The sequence below is a fragment of the Sinocyclocheilus rhinocerous genome, unplaced genomic scaffold, assembly GCF_001515625.1.
Source record: "Sinocyclocheilus rhinocerous isolate Xijiao unplaced genomic scaffold, SAMN03320098_v1.1 scaffold38, whole genome shotgun sequence".
Lineage (NCBI taxonomy): Eukaryota > Metazoa > Chordata > Actinopteri > Cypriniformes > Cyprinidae > Sinocyclocheilus > Sinocyclocheilus rhinocerous.
Window position 1 is genome coordinate 601,074 of NW_015666482.1, and position 24,832 is coordinate 625,905.

Here is a 24,832-nt window from a genome sequence, read left to right on the forward strand (position 1 = left end):
CGATATATATATATATATAAAAAATGTAATACTATTGATATATAATATATACATATTTTAAAATAATATACTATTTAATAAATATAATATAATAAAATGCCACTGAAGGACAATAAAATAATATTTGTAGCATAATAACTAGTAAGTTTTACATAATAGTATATTTTACACAAATAAGTTAACGTTTTTACTTATACATTTCAAATTTCGACTTATATAAATTAAGCAATATTTAAATATAAGCTATATTTAATTGTTTAATTAAAGATTAAAAGATACAATAGTACCTTACAAACTTCAGTTTATCCAGTAGGATATTATTTGAATTTTATTTATTTTTATAAGGATCCTTTGCGATCCAAATTATGATATAAATTCCAGTAAGAAGCTTGTAAACATTCCTGTAGTAGATGCTGTGGCATAAAGTGACTTACTGAAGAAGTACTTGTGCTGATGGTTGTAAGGCAGATTCTTGATCTTTTTAATGCCGTACTGTAGTAAAGACAGACAGAAAGAGTCCAATCAGATCCGATCGAGTATTTTCTTCACGTATGTGTCATGTGGATGGTGTGTTCCTACCTCCACAGGCTGCACGTTTCCCACTACAAACACATTGAGCAAGTTGACGTCTGGGTCCTTTTTTAAAATGTTGGGTTTAGCGTGATGCTGGAAGTGGCGATGGTTCCACCAGCTCGCAGATGCTCCCTGAGGAATGACGCATAAAAACACAACAACATCAGACACACAAACAGACAGACCAATACAAGTTCCAAAACTGATTTTAAATTTAGATGTTTTATACGCAACAACTTTCATGAACATACAAACAGCACTTCTCATGCAAAAAGCACATGGTAGACTCAAGTTTGTTGTTAGCATGATGCTAAGCTAACAATGTGACACTCTACTAAGTAGCATGAACTGTATCAAAAAGCAAAACATTTTAAAGCTCAAATTTAGTACATTTTTGTGTTTTGTGTGATTTGTATTTATCTTATAAATATTCAATATAACCGTTTACATGTGCAGTTGTAATCAAACTAATGCACGGTTTTGCGTAGTCAAGCTACAGCATATATCTGTCGAAAAATACAGGTGTGTAATTGAGTGGATTAAACAAACATCGCACAACACTTCTGTCGTTTAGAGCTTTCAAACAATGTCGAAGTCAACTGACATTTGACATTAATACATGCTGGACGAAGTTGAGCTACAATCACATTACCTACCATCTGCTAGGACGACTTCGCTTAAAAACAGATTACAATTTCGGACAGACTAAAGTCTAAACTGAAATTGCACTTTTAAATTACATGTAAAAGTAGTTCACACAGAACGTGTTTTTGCACTCTACAGCGCTGCTTTTAATTGCTGTCTATGTAAACTTGCGCTAGATGGATGTCTTTGACTTGCAGCTTGTTTGTCTCGCGCTGCTTTTTTAAAGGGTTAGTCATTACCCCATGATTTACTTACGTCAAGCCATCCTAGGTGTATATGACTTTCTTCTTTCAGACAAATGCAATTGGAGTTATTTAAAAAAAATGTCTTGGTTCTTCGAAGCTTTATGACGGTGGTCGAGATTTTGAAGCAAAATAAAGTGCGTCTATCCATCATAAAAAGTGCTCCACAAGGATCCGGGAGTTAATTAATCCCTTCTTAGATGAAGTGATGCAATGAAAATATCTATATTAAAACTTTACAAACCATAATCTCTAGCTTCCGCTAACTGTTGTATGCGCTTAACTCATCGATTTGCTTCAGAAGGCCTTTAATGACTGTTAAAAAATGGTAAAAGTCGTTATAAATGGATGAGTTTGACTCGTCTTTTTTCAGTGTCTCCCTTGTGAAGTTTGACTTTCATAAACTGTATCTCAAAATCCTTCTTGTCCAGGTGGATATATGCTTTTATTTTATTAATTTGTCTTTGATTTGCAGCTTTTTCGGTGTTTTGTGGCAAGGTTTCAAAACAAAAGGCTCAAAACTCTGCATTTTTTCCAAGTGGATTCTATTGTTTGATATTTTCCATTTTAACTTAAAGTGCCCCTATTATGGATTTTTGAAAATGACCTTTCATGTAGTGTGTAACACAGCTCTAAGTGAATGAAAACATCCTGCAAAGTTTTAAATCTGAAAGTGCACCGTGTATAAAGTTATTGTCTCTCAAAAGAAAGAGTCGACTCTGAATCATTGAAACGAGTCGTTTTTTAAAACGAATCCCAAACCGTTTCATGTTGACGTCAACATGAAACTTTAGCATATTGCCCGCCCACTTGTTGGTCTTTTCGCATTGGTCTGAAGGAAAATGCCACTAGGTGGCACTTTTGGAGCGGTAAAAATAGCGGTTTCCCCGGTAACGCTGTAAACAAAGCAGCACTGCGCTCACAAACGCTGCTTTATCAGGCATTACAGGCATGATGAAATGAAAATGAGACCAATCGGACCAATCACCGCAGATTAGCGTCACGCAAAGGAGGGGTTTGGAAAAATGAATCATTGAGCGAATCGTTTGGGAGTCGTTGAGCAAGTAATGTAAAAATAAATGCATATTATAAGACAATGAAAGTGTTTTTTGACCTTGCATGCATGTCAACCTGTTGTTGGGGACTCCCAAAACCAAAATATGAACCTTTCATAACCCATAATAGGGCACTTAAAAAAAATAAAAAGCGAAACATCGCTATAAACAGATATCTTTTCCTCAGTGGTTTTTCAGTGTCTCGCGCTACGGTTTTAAGATGCTGTGGGAAGTCTGACTTTTAAAACCGTGTCTTGAAATACTGCCGCCTTTTCCATTTGGATGCTATTGTTTCACGTTGTTGCTTTTAAAAAACACGAAACATCGTTATAAATGGATGCCTTTGTTCCACAGATTTTTTAGTGTCTCGCACCATGTTTTTAAGATGCTGTGTGAAGTTCAACTTTTAAAACAATGTCTAAAATCCTGCCCTCTTTTCTAGTTGGATACTATCGTTCAGAATTTCACATTTTTGCATTTAAAAAATATGTAAAAGGTCATTGTCAAAGGATGTCTTTGACTCGACTTTGACTTTTTCAAAATCAGAAAGTGAAGTTCAAATGTAAAAAAACGGCGTCATGTAACCCTTTCTTCTTTTCAAGGTGGAAACTATTGTATGAACTTTCACATTGCTTTTAAAAAAGGCAAATCGTTGTTATGAACTAAATGTGCAAATGTCATGAAGGACCCAACCTTCGGTATTATTTTGGTATAATTACCTACATTTACTTTGCGTTACCTCAACGAAAATGGTTACAAAATGACAAAACGTAAAAGTTACAGCTTTGAAACCTGAAAACAACATGTGACCACAAACCAACTGACTGAAAATAACCTACAGCTAGGCCAGGGGTGGCGAACGTCAGTCCTGGAGAGCCGCAGCCCTGCAGAGTTTTGCTTCAACCCTAATCAAACACACCTGAAAATGCTAATCAAGGTCTGAAAGGTTACTCGAAAGCTACAGGCAAGTGAGTTTTAATTAGGGTTGGAGATGTACTCTGCAGGGCTGCGGCTCTCCAGGACCAGAGTTCGCCACCCCTGAGCTAGGCTAATGAGTTGTATTCCTGGAACCATCTTTAATCATTTTTAGTGAAGACTGGACAGGATATGTTGGTACCTTCAGGTGTCCGATGACAAATTTGTGCAATAAGTGATCCCATCGTGAGTTTTTAAACACGGACAGATGACCGAAGTCATGCTGCAACCATCCAGCCTGCGACTACAGACAAACAATCAAAACAAACAAAAAAACATGAACATTTACATTGTTGATTTTTGCATCAAGACGTTTCCAGTTATGTTCTTTACAAGAAAACTCCTTGTTGACCAGCTAACGGTAGCTAAGCTAGTTAAGCACACCAGCATCCAAAGCGCAACAGATTTTGGTTACCAATTCTGCTGCTCTTTCTAAACACAGTTTCACGAGTTCACACTAACATATAATGTGATTAAGCAATTAGTAGCATATTTGGCGTGCTGTCCAGAGGGAGGGCTCCAAGCTCGGGTTAAAGCCTGAACCCAGAGAACTCCCCCCCCCCATCCCAAGACTGGGAGAAAATTAGTGAGGTGTTGGGGTGGAGGCGGGATGCTGGAAAACTGTCGTGGAACTGAGGTAAGTTGGCTGTATATATACACGTACTGCTTGTTAAGGTGATTAGCTGACGAGCTCCACCTGGGCCAGACTGATTGATTATCTGATCGTGCTCCTCCCGAAACTTGTTAATAAAACATAATTTAATGAAACATGTTTGCCATACCTGTGCGGTAGCCAGTATAACAGCAACGATGGCCGTGTTGATCCAGCCGGTTCCAAAGTACCACACCATCATCAGGGCGATGGCCTCCAGGAGCAGGATGTGACCCAGATGCAGGATGAAAAACAGGGGCTGGGTTTTGAAACACCCCTCAGCCTCCAGACGCTCACGAAGGGCTCGGAAATCCTCCACAAGAGCCCCCTGAGAAAAAACGAAGGTGAAATGACAACAAATACAGTCCTCTATGGCCACGTTCACACTGCGAAGGGATTGACAATCGCATTTAAATGCAGGAGTGAATCGACTTTCATGACCTGAATTTAAGGCGTGAACATACAGTAGTTGAATCACTCAGAAGAGGAGTGAAAGTCAATTTGGAGTATGTGACTCGTGTCTTCGGGCAAAGGTTAATCTGAGTGGTGCATTGCTTTTTGTGCTTTAATGTCACACTTAAGTCAACAAGCTGTTATTTGGCTGTCTGGGAAGTGGAATTACAGCCTGACAGTCATTCTGTGATTGTGAAGGTCATGATCCAGAGCTCATACAATACACATAGCTGCTTTCTGGAATCAAACACATTGTGCAGCACAGTATTGAATTGAGAACGCCTTTTAAACTGCAATACAATTCCTCAGTTTGAACGGATTTGAATTTAGAATTTGAATTAAAAGTAGAATTAAAATTGAAAATGAAATAAAAAGTAATTATGACTTTTTATTTCACAATTCTGACTTTTGTCACAATTCATAAGTATGTCATTAAAGTATACCATAAGTATGTCATTTAATAGCAATTTTAGAAAAGAGAAGTTCATCATTTGAACTTAGAATGACTGTTTGACAGACTTATTTAAAGGTGTTAAAAAAAAAAGCTACAAATGTCTTGGAGTTTGATGGTTTTATAAGCCTTACGGAAACACAGATGCAATCAATTCCCAGAACGCAATGACCTGATAAGTTTCTTTGAATTGTAATTCAGTCATCCCAATTTGAATTTCAACTCAACTTCCTGTGTAACGTGGTCCGTTCATTTCAAAGTCACACTCGATATCTGAATTCGATAAGTGCATCCTAACCAGATTAATGGAAATTCAACCAGCTGTCATGCTTCAGTAAAGTCCCTGTACTCACGTTTTTCTGCCGGTCTTGACTGGGCTCAGACGCCTCAAGCTCCCCAGTTAACAGCGTCTTCATGTATTTCCTCACGAGCTGAAGGTTTGGATGAAACGCATTAAATGCGTCCTGTCACAACAGATTCAACATTGATGATTGTTATTTTATTCTTATCTGAAACAATTACAACAAAACTGTAACAAACAACTGCTTTAATAAGCACCTACCTAGACAGCATTATGGGCCATTAGAAACACATGCCTAAAATACCTCAATGCTGTCTAGTTTGTAATATTTGTTATATTTGAATATTAATGCACATTAACATTCGCATGATTAATTATTCACTTTTAGGGTTGCAAAAAGGTGGAAAATCCAGTAAATTTCGGGAAAATTCCAGAAATTTTGGAAAGTTTCCAGGATTTTTTTGGAATATTCCAGGGATTTGTGGAAAGTTTCCGGAAATTTTCCACCCCTTTGCAACCCTATTCACATTAACATAGCATTTTTTGTATGATGCCTACTATGTAATACTAGAGTACATTTGGCCATTATGTATGGAGAAATAAAAGTAGGTAATTGCAACTTTTTATCCCACAATTCAGACTTAATTTCTTTCAATTCTATGAAAAAAAAGTAAGAATCGTGAGATATAATCTCATCCACAGCCATATCACCCTGCAGCCCAAGACTGGTTGCCCACTGAAGCTAAGCAGGGTTGAGCCTGGTCAACCTGGATGGGAGACCTCCTGGGAAAACTAGGTTGCTGCTGGAAGAGGTGTTAGTGAGAACAGTAGGGGTGCTCACCCTGTGGTCTGTGTGGGTCTCTCCTCAACCACCACCAGTGTGCAGCATCCACAGTTTTACCACATTATTTTAAGTATAAAGAAAAAAAGGGTGCCTAGGAAGGTAGCTCACTAGATTATGAGACACAGACATTGCTTTGCAGTAATGTGATGTACAGTATATAAAAGTTCTTCCATGTGTGTTAAATGTACTGTAAATGTATTCATGCTGAGTGTTTTACCGTGGCATCTTCTCCAGCATAGTGTCTGATGATCCTCAGTCCTCCGGGGTGTCTCTTCACCCACTGGCTCACATTATAAACCTTCCTTTCCACCACGATCCACTGATCTCCAGACTTAGTGTGTTTCTGCACCTCCTCCCAGGTGTACGTGCCGAACCTCCCATTGGTGCCGGCGATCCGGTCCGTCTGCTGTCCTCCGCCGCCCATCGCTGATCAAACTCTGACTGACTGCTGCTTACTTTGCACTGTAAGACCAAGTAATTCAATGAAATATTTCATTTGGTTTATCAAAATGTCTAAGAACAGTTTGACTCACTTGACAAAACATGCAACAAATTGCATTTAATGTTCACTTCTGCCATTAATTCTGCACTATTTAATGTACAAAAAGGTGCAATCTAAATTAATTTCATTTCAAGTCTACATTGTTGTAAAAATCAGCCATTTTAAAGCATAATTCCCAAAAATGATGCCCAAAAAGCTGTCGAGGTAGGCAGCTCACTATCTTGTGAGACAAAGCCCATTGTTCAGCATTGTTCAAGGTTCATATTCACACTGTAAAATGTTTTGTCAGGTAACCTAAAATGAGCTTACCATCTAAATTTAAAGTAAAAAAATATGAAGTAATATTACAGAATCAACCTGAAAACATTAGGTTATACCAATGAAAGTCGTTTGAAGGTCACATATTTTACACCTTTCTGGAGTTTTATTTTAGGTTTTGATGTCCTTAAGAATATATATTTGCGGTATAAGTACCAAAAACCATCTCAGTATATTTTTACAGCTCCTCTCTCAGGAGCTCTGCTGAGAACAGGTCGATTTTGGCCTGTCTAATTAATATTCATGAGCCTCTCTTCTGATTGGCCTGTTGTTTTCTGAGTGACGCACGCTAAGGGTCAGGCCAGGCTGAAATAACACAGTTTTCACTTTTTATAGTGCACTGCAATACAACCCTTGTCTTTAGAAATGAAACAATAATGAATACTCACATAATCTCATTAATAATTGCTGAAATACACGTACCGAAAGATTTTGCTTGCTTCCTTATTTTGTGCGTTAGTGACATCTGTTAATGTTTTTTTTTTTTTTACCCCACTTTGCATGACAAAGTAACATGCAAACAAAGCAGGAATAAAAGCATGGCAAAAAACAACTCTTAGACTCTTCAGAACTGCTTATTTGAACATTTCAAATAAATAAACTGTTAAATATTACATTGAAAACGAAAAATGATCCTTTCTTTTAATTAAAGGAAATGAACGCATGATGTCAATGCAGACATTGTTACATAACATGAGAGGAAAGAAGGAAAGAAAGAAAGAAAGCAAGAAAGAAAATGCACTTTCAATAATTCACTCACCCTCTCTGCAGAATCTTCACACACTCATATGGTTTGTGTGTGATGAAAAAGAAAAGCGGATGAGAGGCTCATACTGTCTTATACACTCACTCTTCATCACTTGTACTTCTGATGAATTCCGAACAGATCATTCGAGCGCCACCGGACAATCAGGGTGCGACTCTGTCTCGCGAACGAGCAGCCAATAGGAAGAGAGAGAGAACTTTGGAAGGGAGGGGAGAGCGCGGAGATAAAGAAGAGTTACTCAGGTTCGAGTCCCTGTCCCACATTAGCACATCCAGCCGGCAAAGTGCAGTCATGCTGAAACAATATCAGTCATCTTAACAGAAATAGAATGTAAAACTGCTACATTAGAAACCTGTTCATTGGTTATAAGTCATTTAACTTAGCATACACAGTGAAAATGTGTAATAATTAATGCAGTGACCTAAATTAGTTTGAACGGGACAATGCATGATGCATCTCACTCTAGAATAGGCCTACTGTAAAAAAAAAAATTTTGGCAATAAAAAGTTGCACATTTCCTTGTAACTTGAAAATATAGATTTCGCTGCATTTAAAAAGACTACTTGGATGTGTGGAAAAAAACTATACACTATAGTAGTCTACATTTGACCAATTCAGTTGTTCAAATATGAATTCTCTATGCACATTATTTAGCACAGTTCCAGCATTTCACGTGGCATAGGCACAGATTGGTGACTGATATGACTGTTAAACATTTCAAATGAAAAAAGAAGAACTTTGGACTTTTCCGAGCAAAAGAAAACACGCAGACTTTTTCTGAACCTGTTTATTTTCTACAGCTGCATTCTACCATCCTTCACAAATTGTATTTGCAAGTTGTATTAACATCTATGAATGATTTATTATCTGATAAAGCTTACAGTAAAGTTAGATAAGATAATTACATGCTCATACATGCTAATTCGCAGATACAGAGATGCATAAAAGAACATTTTGCAGCTGCAGCATTACTTTCCTTTTAATTCAGGTCTTTTTTTAAATTCAATTTTAGCAGACTTAAATTTTCAAGCTATAGGCTACTTAAAAATGAAAAATAAAAAAATCTTTCTATACCTGTAAAAATAATTTAATGTAGTTTATAGCCATATCTGGGTATCTGTGCATTTAAATAGAAATAGCATTATTTTCCCTTCTATTTAATAAACCTGTATATCATAAGGCGATACATGAATGTCATCTTGACCTGAAATGTTTCAGAAGCGCTGCAAAATCTTTGTCCTTCATCAGGGTTGTCAAAGCAAGGACATATTAGAAAACTTATCAGCTTGGCTCATGAAAATGAATTAGGCTAGTAATCCTAATCAATTGAGGACTTTTATTTAATTTCTAAAAGTGGTTTAGACGTTGCTTTCATTGGTCCTAAATGCAACATCATAAAAACAGTTGTAATGGTTACAGTCCTGGCCTTCACACATTCATAAAATCATGCAGGCAGAAGGAAGATATTTAGTGCAATTGTTCACTTTTAGGAAGTGTTTATCCACTTAAAACACAACAAAAGTGGCATTTAATATGGAATCAAAAGTTTACAAAGTAGTTTTCGTCTAGGAATAAACACACAACTTCTCATGGATTCATCAGGAACTACCAGTTTTGAGCTCCAATGAGTTGCATGGAAATCACTGTTGTCCAAAACTTACATTGTCCACCAATGAAAACCCCTGATCCCTAATACATGAAACATGGTTGTAAAGTAAATATAATGTATCAAACCCCATGATAATTAACCTTGCGAAGTCTAATAATGCACAACATCATAGAAGAATTGAAAATATGTGCATAAGTTAGAAAATGAATATGAAAACTTCATATGAGAATTGCCATCTCAAGCCAGGAATGAATGAAAATCTTAAAGGCTGCTGGTCTAGACTGATTTCTGACCCGAATGTCAGCCCTGGCTCACTCAGCATCAGGTTCAGAGTCTATGAAGTGAACTGGCCACTAGGGGGGTCTGTGCTGCTCTGACACAGTGGAACATCAAGGCTGAACTTTGATGCATTACAACAACACTTCAGCAGAAAAACACCTATATAGGGCAGAGTGATTTAGACACTTGCAACACGTGCAACACCACAAATCATAATATCTCTACATGACAAGAAATGTATTCTGACTTCATAATAACTTCATCAATAATAACAAACATTATATAATGCTTTACAGATCAATAGTTCATAGTATAGTATATTCAGTTTTGAAAAGGCCATGTATGACGTAGAAGCCGGTCCATGGAGTGGACTTCATTGAAATGTAGTTTTGAATGTTAATTTCAGAGCAGAACAGCTGAGAGTGAATCATTTCACTATAATTAGCAGTTTGTTCAGCCTTCGTCTGTCTGTCCTCACAGTGCCACCTTTAAAATACTGTACATTTGTTTATTTATTTATTTAGTGTAGATATTATGCAATTATGCACATTCTGAGCAGCACAGAAAGTTGTGTTGCAGTTATTTTGCTGACACCAACAATTTTACTTCGGATTTTGTGACTACAGTTTATTTATTGCATTAAATAGCTTTTCTTTCTCTTCCTGAATTTGTTGCACTTTTCATAATAATTCATAATAGTATATCTCCTTTATATAAAGCATGACATGTATGCTTTTATTATTAGGCCTATTATTATTATTTTAAAAATCATTTAAAAATGTAAATAAATGTAAACAATAGAATATACATGTAAATAAATACAACAATTATATGTATTTTAATATATAAAGCATGACATGTATACTTTTATTATTTAAAAAAAAAACAATTTTGTTTACATGTAAATAAATGTAGACAATAGAATATACATGTAATTAAATACAATAATTATATGTATTTTAATATAGGCTATTAAATATTAGTTATTTAAAACCTTTATAAATTATAACTTTTTAAATAGTATATGTTTAATATTAATAAATATAATAAATATTTCATACAACTTAATTATTTATTTAATATTATTTAACGAATAGCCTACGTTTCCCCATTGCATAACGTGAACTTGGAATAGAGGAATTTGACCGCGTCTCTCTCTCTCCCCTCGAACCACGTGACAATCGTGTGTAACTCTCATGTCCCTGTTTCGGTTGCTAGGGGAGAGAGACGGTCCATGGCAACGCTTTACGCAAACTCCACACTCCAGAGAAAGAGAGAGAGAGGAACGCGAGACAGCACTGAACGCACAACGTTGTAAAGACACAGACATCAAGTCGAGCGCTTCTGGGAACTTTAAACTGACGTCTCAGAGGATTTTGTCCGATTTAGGAGCACGCAAAGCGGAGTTACAGTTTGCTATCATCAGTTCGGTTCACATTGCCGCCGGCCAGGTCAAAGCGAGACTGGGATCCACAGACCGGGCAACCGGACAAGAGCTGTGTGTGTCGGCAGAGAGACGCTCAGCACCAGGGTTCACACAAACAGACTGAAACGCTTAGTTTGTGACTGTAATGTGAGTCAATTAATGCTTTTAACAAACTATATACTTTAAAATAGTTAAATAATTAACTAATTAGCTTTGAAAACGGTACGTAATTAATATGCAAACATTGGCAGCTACTTTGACACTCATCTGTTAACTTTGAGTTTACATTACAGAGACAAAATTAAGCTTTCTTCCTGTTACAGTTATACTTATTTTTACAACTACTACTACTACTATTACTACTACTATTACTATTACTATTATTACTATTACTATTATTATTATAATCTGTTCTATAGCATGTAGTTTTATAAAGAGTATTTTAATTGAAGCAATCCACACAAACACTAATATGGCTCCTTGCTGGTATCACTGCCGTGTTTGCTGACGTTGGACCTTGTAGTACTAGGACTGAGGGGAAGCCGCCTGTAGTCAGAGCACCATGTGTCGCTGTGCTGGCTCTGTCACTGCCGGGTCAATCCTACTGAGTGAAACTGACACTGGGAGGGGGGGCCAGCCCCACAGACCGCCTCACCCTCTTACCCCGTCCTGAAACACACTCTCACGACACACACAGACAAGCGCCGGGCTAGCCGGCCGAGGGTATGGGCAACTCGTCCCGAAAAGAGGCCCAGGACGAAGGAGGAGAGGAAAAGGAGAAAAAGGTTAAAGAGAAAGGAGATGAAGGCGAGGAGGAGGAAGCGGCTGAAGAAGAAGAAGAAGAGGAGGTCGTGGAGGATGAGGAGCTGCCGCTAGGAGTCGACGAGCTCTTGGCGAGCGGAGATCCGGTGTTGGATCTGAGCTACTTCAAGTTCCGTCGCCTTCCTCGTCAAGTCCTAGATCTGGAGTACTTGGAGAAGCTCTACGTCTGTGGAAACCGTCTCCGCGACGTTCCTAAGGGTATCACGCGGCTGCAGGGTTTGCGTACCCTGGCGCTCGACTTCAATAAGCTTGATGACGTTCCTCTCTCGGTGTGCCAGTTGACTAATCTCACGTGTCTTTACCTGGGAAGCAACCGGCTCATGAGCCTCCCACCGGAAGTGAGGAACCTGCAGAACTTACGTTGCCTCTGGGTGGAGAGCAACTACTTCCAGCGATTCCCCAAGCAGTTGTACGACCTTCCCAATTTGCGCTCACTGCAGATTGGGGACAACCGTCTGCGCACCCTTCCCTCGGACCTATGGCGCATGGAGTCCCTGAGAGGACTCTGGCTGTACGGTAACCGCTTTCAGGAGTTTCCTCGAGTGCTCCTCAAGATGGAGCAGCTGGAGATTCTGGACATGGACCGCAATCGGATATCAGAGTTTCCAAACTTGCATCATCTTCCCGGGCTGCGACTCTTCTCTTATGACCACAACCCTGTGAAGGAGCCACCGCGTGTAGGGGAGGAGGTGCTTATCGTCGGGGAGGGGGCTGAGGAGGTGTTGCAGGTTAGAGAGAGAAGGAGAGAGGCAAAAGAACGAGCGGAGAAGGAAGCAGAGGAGGTGGCAGCCGCAGCGGCAGCGGCAGCTAATCCGGTCATTCACGGAATACTCAAGAAACTTCGGATGAGCTCCGCCCTTAACCTGGCAGTTGCTAAGGAGAAGGAAACAAATGAGTCGGTTCCATCAACAACCCCAACTGGGGATGAGAACGGACCCCAAAATAATGAGGAAGGGGCGGAGTCTGAGAGACAAGGTGTGGCGTTTGAGGAGGCAGAGCTTGGTTATGACGACGGCGGTCTGGAGTATGAAAGGGAGGAGCTAATCTGCGAGGGGGAGGTGTATGAAGGCTACGAGGGGGCAGAGTTAGAGTATGAGAGAGCGGAAATGGACTATGAATATGAAGGGGAGGAGCAAGAACGACCTTGATACTTGCACCTGTTAGTCTACTTATTATATCTGAAGTGTGTAATTTCTGCAAACAGAATTGCAGTTTGTTTTAGCAGCCAACAGTCATTATTTTTGCAATTCTTTGATGCAGACGCTACACACTTCTGCTTTAAGCATCTGAGGTGTTACTGCAAGGGTTGCAGGTTCAATCCCAAGGGTGAACTGGAGAGTAACAATGAGTTATTGGAGCCCAGAAAATGGCACTTAAGTAACCCCAGGATACTTTATGGGGTTATGAAAGTGTCTGCAAGTTGCTCTAATAAAAAGCATCTGCTAACATTAACATTAAATTATGTCTGATTGGTTGGAAAGTTGAATGAAAGGTCAAGTAAAAAAAAAAAAAAAATGGTGTACCCAAAAATGAAAAATCTGATATAATTTGCTCATTCTCATGCTGTTCAATATTGTGTGAAACACAAAATAAGATATTTTGATGAACTGTTTTCCCCCACACAATAAGAGTCTATGGGGTCCAGAACTACATTGGTCCCCATTGATTTTCATTGTATAGACAAAATACACTAACATTTTAAAAAATATTTTAATTTACACTCTGTATAAAGGAATACAGGTTTGGAATTATTTTAGGGTGAGTAAATGATGGCACAAAAAACATGAAAATTAGTAACACAATTTCTAAAATACAGCTTAAGTTACAAAATAGCATCACTCAAAAATCCTATGAATTAACTTTTACAAATACGCAAAAGTTTTTCACACAAGTATAAGTGAGTGTTGCTATTTTTAGAAGGTATTTATTGTTGGCCAGCCATTACTGCAATCCTCAAACACGGACTCATTTCAATACTTACAGGGTTTAATGATTTTAAGACTTGTCATTTGTAAAAAATCAACTGTGAAGACCTGTGAAACTGCACAACTTTTTCATGCATCAAAATTACATTACGGTGTGCTGTGTATTTCTAATTAAGAGCAGGGCTCAGGCATTTTTGTTTGTGAGTTTGTGTAAGTGTGTCTGGAACTTTACCCTGACATGAGTGTACTGTTTATAAGAAACTTGATGCTGCAATTGCAGCGATGTGTGTTGGTGAAACCAAATATTCTCTTATTAAATAACCAATGAGTTTGCCAAACATGTTTCAATGATTCATGTCTTGTCAGACTCAGAGAAGATCTAATACCAGTGCTGACTACGACTAGGTAATGTAGCTAGAAAAATTACATGTCCATATTTTTCAGCCTATAACAAGCCAGAAGTTTAAATTTTTTTGAATCATAATTTTTAATTGATTTACTAAAACTGATTCACAAAAATGAATCAAATTGAATAAATACCAGTGATATTTATAATGTCACCAGAAAAACTGTCAAGAATTTTGACAGTTTTTAAAATATATTTCCAAATCCCATCCCTGGCCAGGAAAAATCTAGACTAGAATCTAGAAACACTCATGTTTCTAGAAGGCAAATTAAGTTCTGAATTAAGAGAGTTTCCACTAAGAATCCTAGCTGTCTGGCTGTGGAACAACGTTGACGTGATCTGAGACAGATGGGAAGAGCTAGCCAAGTTAGCACTAACAGAAGTAAACGTTCTCTCTCGTCTTAAGCTTAAAGGGCTCGATGTGCGAAAGTCAGAGTGGAGGCGTGCAGACAGAAGAGAAACATCAGGGAGTGAATGGGTGCAATCCATAAAAGGCCCGGGTACTTAGTCAGTGATGTTTTGGGAGAAAGACTGAGAGAGAGAGCAGCGCATAGTGTGTAAATAATGAGGTCCAAGAACAAAGACTGTAATGGATCCAGCAGGTTTGTGGGTTGGGTGACGGTATAAAAATGAAAATAGTGTTTAACACCCAATTAACACTGCAGGCGAGCCATGTGACACAATGCAAAGTGAATTAGAGAAGTGTAGATGACTTTATTGATTATGATGGGAAAACTAGGAAAAGATTTTCAGTGAATAATGATTTTGCTAAGTTCGTCACAAAAAGCTGTTGTACAGTATGGCTTCAGAATTGCAATATAATAATCATATGGACCACTCTTCTGATAATTAAGGTGCTTTTAGTATTTTTGTAGCTTGATGAATACAGTTCTTGTTTAATATTCTTAAGAAAAAAATCTTAAAGATTCACCTTTTTGTGTTCTACGGAAGAAAGTCATATTGTTTCTCAAAACTCCCAAATGCATAAGTTCAAGAAAGAAATAATTGTTTTGAATTATAGAGGTCATCTGGAGAAACCACTGCCCTCTAATTTGCATGTTCCTCAATTGTTCATTCTTTCCCTCCGATATCAGTCTTATATTGACCTATTTTTCTATTCCAGTCACATCTGCCAACTCTCTCATTCTACTCAAGAAGTGTTTTCATTGCCCTTTCCTCCTCCTTTGCCTTTTCTTCCTCCATCCATCATTGTGCTGTTTAAACTCTCTCTCCATCTCCTGTCACTTCTCATCTCTCCCCTAAAGAGTGTAAAAACCCATCTGTTAAAATATTTATGTAATGCTATGAGTCTGTCATTACTGCTGCAAAGAATCTGAAACAAGTGTTTTGGCACAACCTTTGACAGAAAGTCGAGAAAAGCGTGTCTCCGCCCAGATCTCCATGCCAGAATCAACATGACCCATCACGCATACGCAAATGTGCACAGATCAGGTGTCTTTAAAAAATAAATTTTTCAATTCGCAAATAGATTTGTCATTCACATCTGCAAACAGCCAAATACTTGCAGTATGTTACTGAGGCATCTCAGATGAAGTGCATACTCTTAGAAATGCAAAAGAACTTACGGTTGGCAGATGAGAATAAAGGAATGCTTTGCATAGTGAAACTTGGCTGTTTCAAAGACACCTGAGCCTTGCACATTTGCGTTTGGTGGGATGGGTTGTGTTGACTCTGGCAGGTAGATCTGCGATTTCTTTCAGCTTTGGAAGACATTGAACAATTGATCAAAAAAGTGGTTGATGGTTGCTGAAATGTTGCTATTTTGAGGTAAACAGACACTACTATTTGTGGTGTTTACTAAAACAAACATCACTATTACAATTGCTTCGAGAAGAGATTCAATCTTACACCTAGAAACATGTATTAAAGGGGATAGTTCACCCAAAAATGAAAGCACCAGGTACATGCATTGTTTACGAGCAGAGGTGCTCTTGCTAATGGCGGAAGATGTGATTTGGAGAAAAATAATTGTTGTATTGTTATTTTTGTTTTCTTTGCACACAAATATATTCTTAGTAGCTTCTTAAACTTGAGGTTGAACCAATAATGTCCCATGGACTATTTTACCGATGTCCTTACTACATTTCTGGGCATGGGAACATTTTAGTTGCGTCGCTGTCTGCAGGGTCAGAGAGCACTCGGATTTCATCAAAAATATCTTAATTTGTGTTCCGAAGATGATCGAAGGTCTTACGGGTTTGGAACGACATTATGGGTTAGTAATTAATCAAAGAATTTTCATTTTTGGGTGAACTATCCCTTTAAACTTTGGTGCAGAACTCGCCCTTCAACGTTTGTGTTATGACATGACATAACATGAATAACACTTCAAATTTGCCTGACAGTCAATAAAACAACAAGTAAAAAACAGCACAGAACATGTCTAAAAATCTATTTTATCTCAATTTGACTGCTCATTATATGCCCTCTCTAAAGGAATAAGTCCCTCTCAGAGATTTTGGCATAGCCGTTAGCCCTGGATCCTCAGGCAGCAAGTATCGAGTATCTGCGGAGTGGTTGAGTGCTCTGACACAGTCCAGGCCTGAAGAGGAGAACATAGTCTCTGTGCTTAATCATTTAGCGGCTTACTGCTAGTTTATGTTAACGCCATTCTCCCAAGGTCAGCTGCATAGCAAGCCGTGAATGAACACTAGATCGCCTCTGCGGCGCTTGAAACTTCATAGCCTTGTTGCAGGCACTCACAGTGATATCTCTGTCACTGCCAGATCTCAGCAGAAGTCATCTGGTGTTAGAAATGTAATCCGAGCCATTGTGACAGTGTGTCAGCATGAGAGGAGGGGCCATCATGGTCCTGTGCATATGATTTTGCTCATAAGTAGGGCATGTTTGCATGTTGTATATACCAGTTGGTTGGTTTTACACTGTAAGTCATTAAAAGTGTAATTGCAAGGCTAGAAAACCGCAATGTGAGAACTAGATTTTCAGATTTACTTAAAGGGGTCATAGGATGCCCATTTTCCACAAGTTGATATGATTCTTTAGGGTCTTAATGAAAAGTCTGTAACATAGTTTGGTTAAAATTTCTCAATGGTAGTGTAAAAACACCTTTTTTCCCCTTTCAAAAAAGGTGAAGCTGGATCTTGAATGATGTGCGCGAACATACAACGCATTTATGTAGATCGGGTGCGCATTCCCTTCAGAAACAAATGTAATCCACTGCGTCTTCAGCGGCTCAGATATCGGGAGTAAACGACGACTGCTATGTTCATTATTACATCCAACAACAGAAGACCTCAATCACTTAGGAGTCATTCTTGTCTACAGGGGTAAAGATTTTAGTAGATTAACAAAAAACCACTGGGTGGATTTTTTATCATTTTAGGGTGGTTGTGTACACACACTGCCAACACACATTTCAGTTCAAACAACTTGTAAAAGTGCATGTAGCATTATATGACCCCTTTAAGAATATGGCTGCGTCGAAATATGCCTACATCCATACTATATAGTAGGCAAAAAACAGTATGTGTGCCAAGTTGTATGTCCGAATTCACAGTATTCATAAAATAGTAAGTGAAAATTCTGAAGTGTACATCTAATGGACACTTTACTATCCCACGAGGCCATAATAGAGGATTTGTGAATGGCAATGAAGCGATGCAATTGACGAACGAACTTCATTCATACTACAAACATTCCTACCATATAGAACATACTATTTAACGGTTGAGAAGCAAGTTTTCAACTAAATGTATTAGCTACAGTATTCGATTTCAGACATAGTGTATGTGTGTGCTAAAATGTTGCCAGGGTGTTGCTATGTGGTTGCTGGTGCGTTGCTAGGGAGTTCTAAATGGTTGCTAATTGGCTCTCTGATATTTTGATCACGAAAATATGAGATTTACTTTTATTTTCTACCATGCAAATCTGAGGTGTGCTTTATGTCCATATAATGCAAATGGTGAATCAAACATCAAATATTTAGTGTTTTTTCAAATCATGTATGAACAATAATAATATTAATGCTTGAGTGCTAATGCTCAAACTGCTCAATTTACTGTAAAATAGCAACACCTCTGCAGCCATCAAACCACTTATAGACAAGCACTTGAGTCACTTTTTCAGTGTTAAAGGTGCAGTAGGAGATCATGGAAAATGCTAACTTTAGCCTGATAGCACTGAAAGCGAACGTCCCACCCTCCCTGCAATCGCCATCCAAAGCCACGCCCTCTGAATGCAAAGATCGGCTTGTTGATGTTTGTCTCTCATTCTCGCTCTGTCTGCAGTGTGCGTGAACACGCTGATGACGTATCCTGTCTGCGCTAACAGGGTGCGCAGAAGTATGCAAATACATATGTTGACAGGCAGTTAGGAAAGCCAATTAAAACGCTCGGACCGAGCGTTTTGATTGGACGAACATTTCTTGGTCCTACACCTTCCACAGAATATATAAATACAGATAAATACATTTAGACCACTTAACTTAATGATTGCTATCGGGATGTGAAGAGACTTTCAACCAGCATAACAAAAAATGTTTCTGAAGACAATCACCTATTACACCTTTAAGCACGGACTAAAAAGACCAGTGTTCCTTTATTCAATCAATCCCTATTCTCCCTTTCCTGCAAGGATTATTAAGGATAATGAACGATCTGCCTGTGTGGGAGAGTGAACATTGGCCCTGAGATGAGAGAGAGAAGCTTACACACACACACCAACCTATAAGCGGGCACCATAACTGTGACCATATGCCAGCCAGCTGAGCTTTCATTTGGTGCCACTCCTTTCTCGGCATGGCTAGGAACTTACATAATTTGTGCATATCTGTGTGTATTGGTGTATGCATTGCAATCTGTGTACGAGCGTGAATATTTCTTCTACACAATCTGCTGACCACGGTTAAGCAACACTTCCTGGTCTTGCATTCAGTCTTACATCAATAATTATGTTGCTCATTAGTTTTTACACAACTTGCTCAAAATTATTGCTGATGTTAATTATTCTCAGCTTAATGCATTAAAGTTTAATAGTGTTAAGGGTCTGTTAAAAATCACTAACCCTAAGTATGATGCATAGACAACACCTCTAAATTAAAGCAATATAATTTTGTCTGAAAATGTCAAGTAGAAATGATCAGGCTAAATTTGACAGTATTATGTTGAAATGAATATTTCAGGTTTATTGTGAAGCTAGGACATTAAATCCACTAAGATTAAACCTGTGTGAAAGAGAGAGACAAACAGAGGATGTTATTAACAAGTGTTCAGGTGTACATGAATACAAGCACACAAGGTGTTTACGTGTGTACCTATCTGTGTCTCGTCCACTGTACCCGCATTCTCTGTGTCTCTGTATGCCTCCTCTCACCCATTCTGATCTCTGCTGCACCACTGATGATTTGTCACAAAACCTGCAACAATTAGAAGGACGAAAACCTCATTTTAACCAATCAGGATACACTTATTCCCCCAGCAACCAATCAGAACACACTCATCCACCCAGCTACCAATCAGAACACACTGAACCTCCAGGTTTAAAGGGGTCATATGATGCTGCTAAAAAGAACATTATTTTGTGTATTTGGTGTAATGAAATGTGTTTATGCGGTTTAAGGTTAAAAAAACACATTATTTTCCACATACTGTACATTATTGTTTATTCTCTATGCCCCGCCTTTCTGAAACACGTCGATTTTTACAAAGCTCTACCAGGATCAGGAAACAGTCCTCCATAAAATGCGCTGGACACATCTGAATATTTGGGTTGAACTGTTCTGGAACAGTGTTGTAAATACAGCTTAACCATTGATTTCTTGTCGTGTCCTCTTTTGGAAGGCCAAACAAAGTAGTTTCGCTTTTTGTAAACGAAACAGCGTCACACACCGCGGCCTTGATTGAGCGGAGGCCGGCTTGAGTGAGCAGAGGCGGGCGGGCTTGAGACAACCACATGTGACGACCCCGGGCTGGACTCCGCTTCGTCCACGGTGAAAGCCGATCCGGCGATCCACAGCGCGAAGTTGATGTATTTCCTCAGCGACAAGCACAGATCAGCTCTAGGCATGACGAAGCGATATCGTCCTGACCAAACAAACACAATGAAACACACGACATGGCGGCGGCGGCAACAACAATATTACAGCGAAAAATAAAAGTTACGCCTTCTTTCTTTGCATGAACATTTGGGCGGCGTTATGCAAATCTTCCCACATCGTGACGTAGATATGTGGGGGCGTGTTAGAACGAGCCGTTTTAGGTAGGCGTGGTTGACTCTTAACTTTTATAAAGAATATTTCTTTGGATTTGAGACTTTAGTTTTTGCAACTTTACAGATCTTCTTTATGCACCAAGAGCTTGTAAGACTCCAAAGAGAAAGGAAAAATTGAAATCGCATCATATGACCCCTTTAAAACCATGTAATGCAGTAGATGCCCATGTCTACAAGGCACAGACAGTCAGTTCAAATAAATGAGCAATCAGTTTTGCCAGTCAAACACCAGGAACAGACAGAGATAGACAGACATGACTCACTTGCTTTGGTAGTGTGTGAGGAAGTGTTGCGGGTTTGCTGGTGTATGTGAGAGGCTTGTGATGTTGGGGGCGTTAAGGACGAATCCTGATGAGCCCTGTAGAATACAGAACAGTCAGTACACTACACTATTCCAGAAATCCCTCTTAAAGCAGCAGCGGCACACCAAAATATATCAGATTTCCAATCATCTTTTTAGTGGATGACTGTTCAAAGTGTTGTTGAGGTGAGCCGTGTCATCTTTGAGTGCTTTTGTGACATTAAATCGGAACTGGCAGAGAACAGACTGTCTTCCAACTGGCTTTTTTTGAAAGAAGAGCACATTTTGCTCATTTTTTACTTGTAGTACAAATTAATTGACAGTGTCATTTACAGATTTAGTTCACACTCTTGTCATTACAAACCTACACTATTAGAATAAAAGGTACAAAAGCTGTCACTGGGACAGTACTCTTTCAAAAGGTACTGATATGTACCATGCAGGAACTAATAATGTGTAAGGGATAATTCAACCAAAAATGTAAATTTTGCCTTAATTTACTCACCCTCATGTTGTTCCAAACCTGTATGAATTTCTTCTTCTGTTGAACACAAAAGAAGATATTTTGAAGAATGTTGGTAACCAAACAGTTGCCATTGATTTCCATAGTATTTTCTCCCATACCATGGAAGTCAATGGGGACCAGCAACTGTTTGGTTACTAACATTATTCAAAGTATCGTCTTTTTTTTTTTTAGATGAAGAAAGAAACTCATAAAGGTTTGGAACAGCTTGAGGGTCAAAAAATGATGACAGAATTTAAATATTTGGGTGAACTATATATCCCATACAGCATTATATTATTTTAAATACATTTCAAAATATATACAAATATACAAAAAATATATTTGCTAAAATACGTTTCAAAATGTATTTATGTAAATATATTTTCTACCAATATATTTTGGGACATTTTTTTGTATATTTTTGAAAATAAATTTTAAATGTATAAATATATATTTTTTAAAAATTGAAAAATATATATTGACCTCTATATATTTCAATCCAAGAAAATGCATTCACATGTCATATTTGAAGAAAAACTTGATTTGTTGTCTATAAAATGTGTGAACATAAGGAAAATAATTTTAAATGCTAAAAACAAAATTATATATATATATATAAAGAAATAGATAAGATATTTGAATAGATAAGATTCGAAAGCCATGGAGAAGAAATAGATTGACAGAAAGTCATATGGATTTGAAACAATGGTGAATAAATGATGGAATTGACGTTTTTGGGCGAACTATTTCTTTTAATGGTCTAATCTAATCTTCCATATGTGTAACTCAATAAAATGTACATTGGTTGTTCATTTAAATCTATTTGAACAGTCATAGCCAAACAAAAAAGTGCAGATTTCACCATTACACAAATGTAGAGGGCAAAATATATTGGTTTTATTTACCATTGGCCCAATGGACCATCTAGCTGCAGCAGTTCTAGTCTTCTGTCCACTGTCTTCACTAGCGCCACCCTGCAGAAAGGCCTGTGGGCAGAACATCCAATAAACCCTGATCCTTGATCAGAGAACTTGTTGTAGTCTTAATTGCAGCGTTTATCTAGTGATAGAGATACTCACTGAACTGGTCAGAGGCCTCTGGGTTTCTCTTGTAAATCCAGTTTCTCGAAGTGCACAGGAGGCAAGTTTTGGTAATGCTTCACTGCCCTAATACACACACACACACACACACACACATTAAATAGGCTACAGACCTCATCCAGCTGACGCACATCTTAAAAATTGTCGAGATGTTGATGGACAGAGTAATAGCAGAGAACGAGAGAAACAGAGAGACCACCTGTAGGAAACATCCGGGAAGGAAGTCAGTCCTCATCACACTTTCCTGTGTCCTGCGAGCGTCATCCTGACAACCATCATTACCCAATCAGAGCAGAGAGCAAGCATAACATCGGAAAAAGGATTTCATTATGTGATTCTCATCATGAATACAGCATGGATCAGTGCAGTTAAAAAACATATTGACAATGACTTTGACAACAGATTAAAATGAGGAGTTTACACACACACACACACACACACACACACCATGTTAATATTTTGAGGGAGGAAGGTATTCAGCTGTAGATTGGCTTCCTTAGTGTATCCACTATCTTCTATGGGTCCAACTAAAACAAAAACGCACTGATCTGAAACACCTATAATGCAACATCAATCCACAAAGAACCATTATTTTTAAAACACACCACTTACCCAAAACCCTGAGGTGAGGAATGTAAGTGCCTTTATATTCAGTCTGACAGGACGCTGCTCTCTAAGAAACAGAGAGAGAGAAAGTAAAAGCACAATGAGGCCAGGGTGAAGTGACATGGCACAGTGCCCTTGAAATCTGCTGCGTTTCTATGTGTGTGTCTTTGGCTCTCACAGGTCTTGGCTGAGCTTGGAGCTGCAAATATCCGCTCTCTCTGCGTCTGGACCCCGAGCAGGCCAAAGACTCCGTCCCGTCGGGCAGAACCAGACGCTGGTAATGACGCTTCGTTTGAGACTCAAAACTGTCCAACAGTGAGAGACTAAGAGAAAAGGAAAAGTATATGTGTCTACAATGATTGTCTTACCCAAACTGTGGATTATCATAGCGGTCCAGGCTGGAGCTGTAGTACAGAACAGGACGGTGGTTGACAGAGTAACCCGTCCCAAAATGATGACCTAGACATGACTGGAATAACTCCTTACCTGGATAAAAGAGGACACAACTCATGACAGATTCAACATCCTATATTCCACAACACAACACAAATCTCTACAGGATATAGTTGAAATAAGGATGCACCAACACAGACATTTTGGCCATTTTATTATTTTTGCTGACTGATATGATAAATATATACTATATATATTTTTAATAAATATGTACTTATAGGAGTTCCACAACACAACACAAATCTCTACAGGATATAGTTGAAATAAGGATGCACCAATACAGACATTTTGGCCATTTTATTATTTTTGCTGACTGATAAGATAAATATATACTATATATATTTTTAATAAATATGTACTTATAGGAACAGGTCACCCAAAATGCTGTATGCTGTTATTGTTTTCTGTAGAATACAAAAGTAGACGTTTTGAAGAATCTTACAGTGCTCTTTTCCATACAGTAGTTTATAGTTGACCACAGGTTGTGGAGTACAAAAATTATACATAATAACACTTTTTTTAAATAATAAAGTACCATATATTCATCATAAAAGTAATCCATATAACATAAATATGCTATATTCACTGAACTAATCATTCATTTGGGCAAGATTAGATGTTTACAACTTCAATTCCTCTAAAAGAGGTTGCATGAAGATTCTTTACAAATTCTCTTTCTGCATTCCACAATAACCACTTACAAGTCTGAAACCAGACAAAAGTAGGGAAAATAAGAAAGAAAAATTATTCTTGCACCGATCTAGAGTTTTGAACGTTTCCAGTAAAATAAGCAATCAAAACATTATAATGTGTGGTAGAAAAGATGGATGGCTGTTTATGTTTCAAACTGTGGCATAGAAAAAGGCTGTTGTTTTAAATGGGAAAATTATGACCTGATATTGTCTGGCTTCAGTATCAGTCTGATAATGCCAATGTCTATAATCATAAAAAAAACAAAAAACAAAGTATAGTTTGATGATTCTAAGGTTACTCACTGTAAGAGGTCAGTGGGAGGTGCAGTATTGGTCGAAGCCGATGTTAGTCGGACGCCCCCTGGTCTGCCTGTTCCATCCAAAGGTTTGACTGCATCCAAGGGTCCAACCATCTGTGACTGTGACTAACCTAACAAAATACAGAACCTTAACAACTGTACACACACACACACACACACACACACAATGATAAATTAATGGTTGATGTGATGTTTTATTTCCAGTACCATACACAATTGAAGAATTACAGTTTGATATAAACAAACATTTTCCAATGCAGTCTCTGACTGAGGTCACATTAACACTAAGCGACGTTAAAACATTCATTATGTCAGTGTAAAGATTTAATCGCCATTTATTTACTTGTTTACCTTAATAGCGT

General features: G+C 38.2%; 1 protein-coding gene and 2 pseudogenes across 1 annotated transcript; 1 reads left to right on the plus strand and 2 right to left on the minus strand.

Moving 5' to 3' along the window:
- LOC107732283 (fatty acid desaturase 2-like) overlaps positions 1–7,883 on the minus strand; it is a 17,281-nt pseudogene extending 9,398 nt beyond the window's left edge.
- A 3,622-nt stretch (positions 7,884–11,505) lies between these two features.
- Positions 11,506–13,633, plus strand: LOC107732306 (leucine-rich repeat-containing protein 10B-like). Its single transcript, XM_016543591.1, has one exon. The coding sequence runs from the start codon at positions 11,817–11,819 to the stop codon at positions 13,059–13,061; it is 1,245 nt and encodes a 414-aa protein (XP_016399077.1). The 5' UTR covers positions 11,506–11,816; the 3' UTR covers positions 13,062–13,633.
- Positions 13,634–19,407: 5,774 nt separating this feature from the next.
- On the minus strand, positions 19,408–24,563 carry LOC107732272 (protein phosphatase 1 regulatory subunit 32-like; annotated as a pseudogene).
- Between the last annotated feature and the right edge of the window lie 269 nt (positions 24,564–24,832).

Bases quoted from the DNA above. Each gene is read 5' to 3' on its own strand.
- LOC107732306 (XM_016543591.1), top strand. From the start codon at position 11,817: ATGGGCAACTCGTCCCGAAAAGAGGCCCAGGACGAAGGAGGAGAGGAA.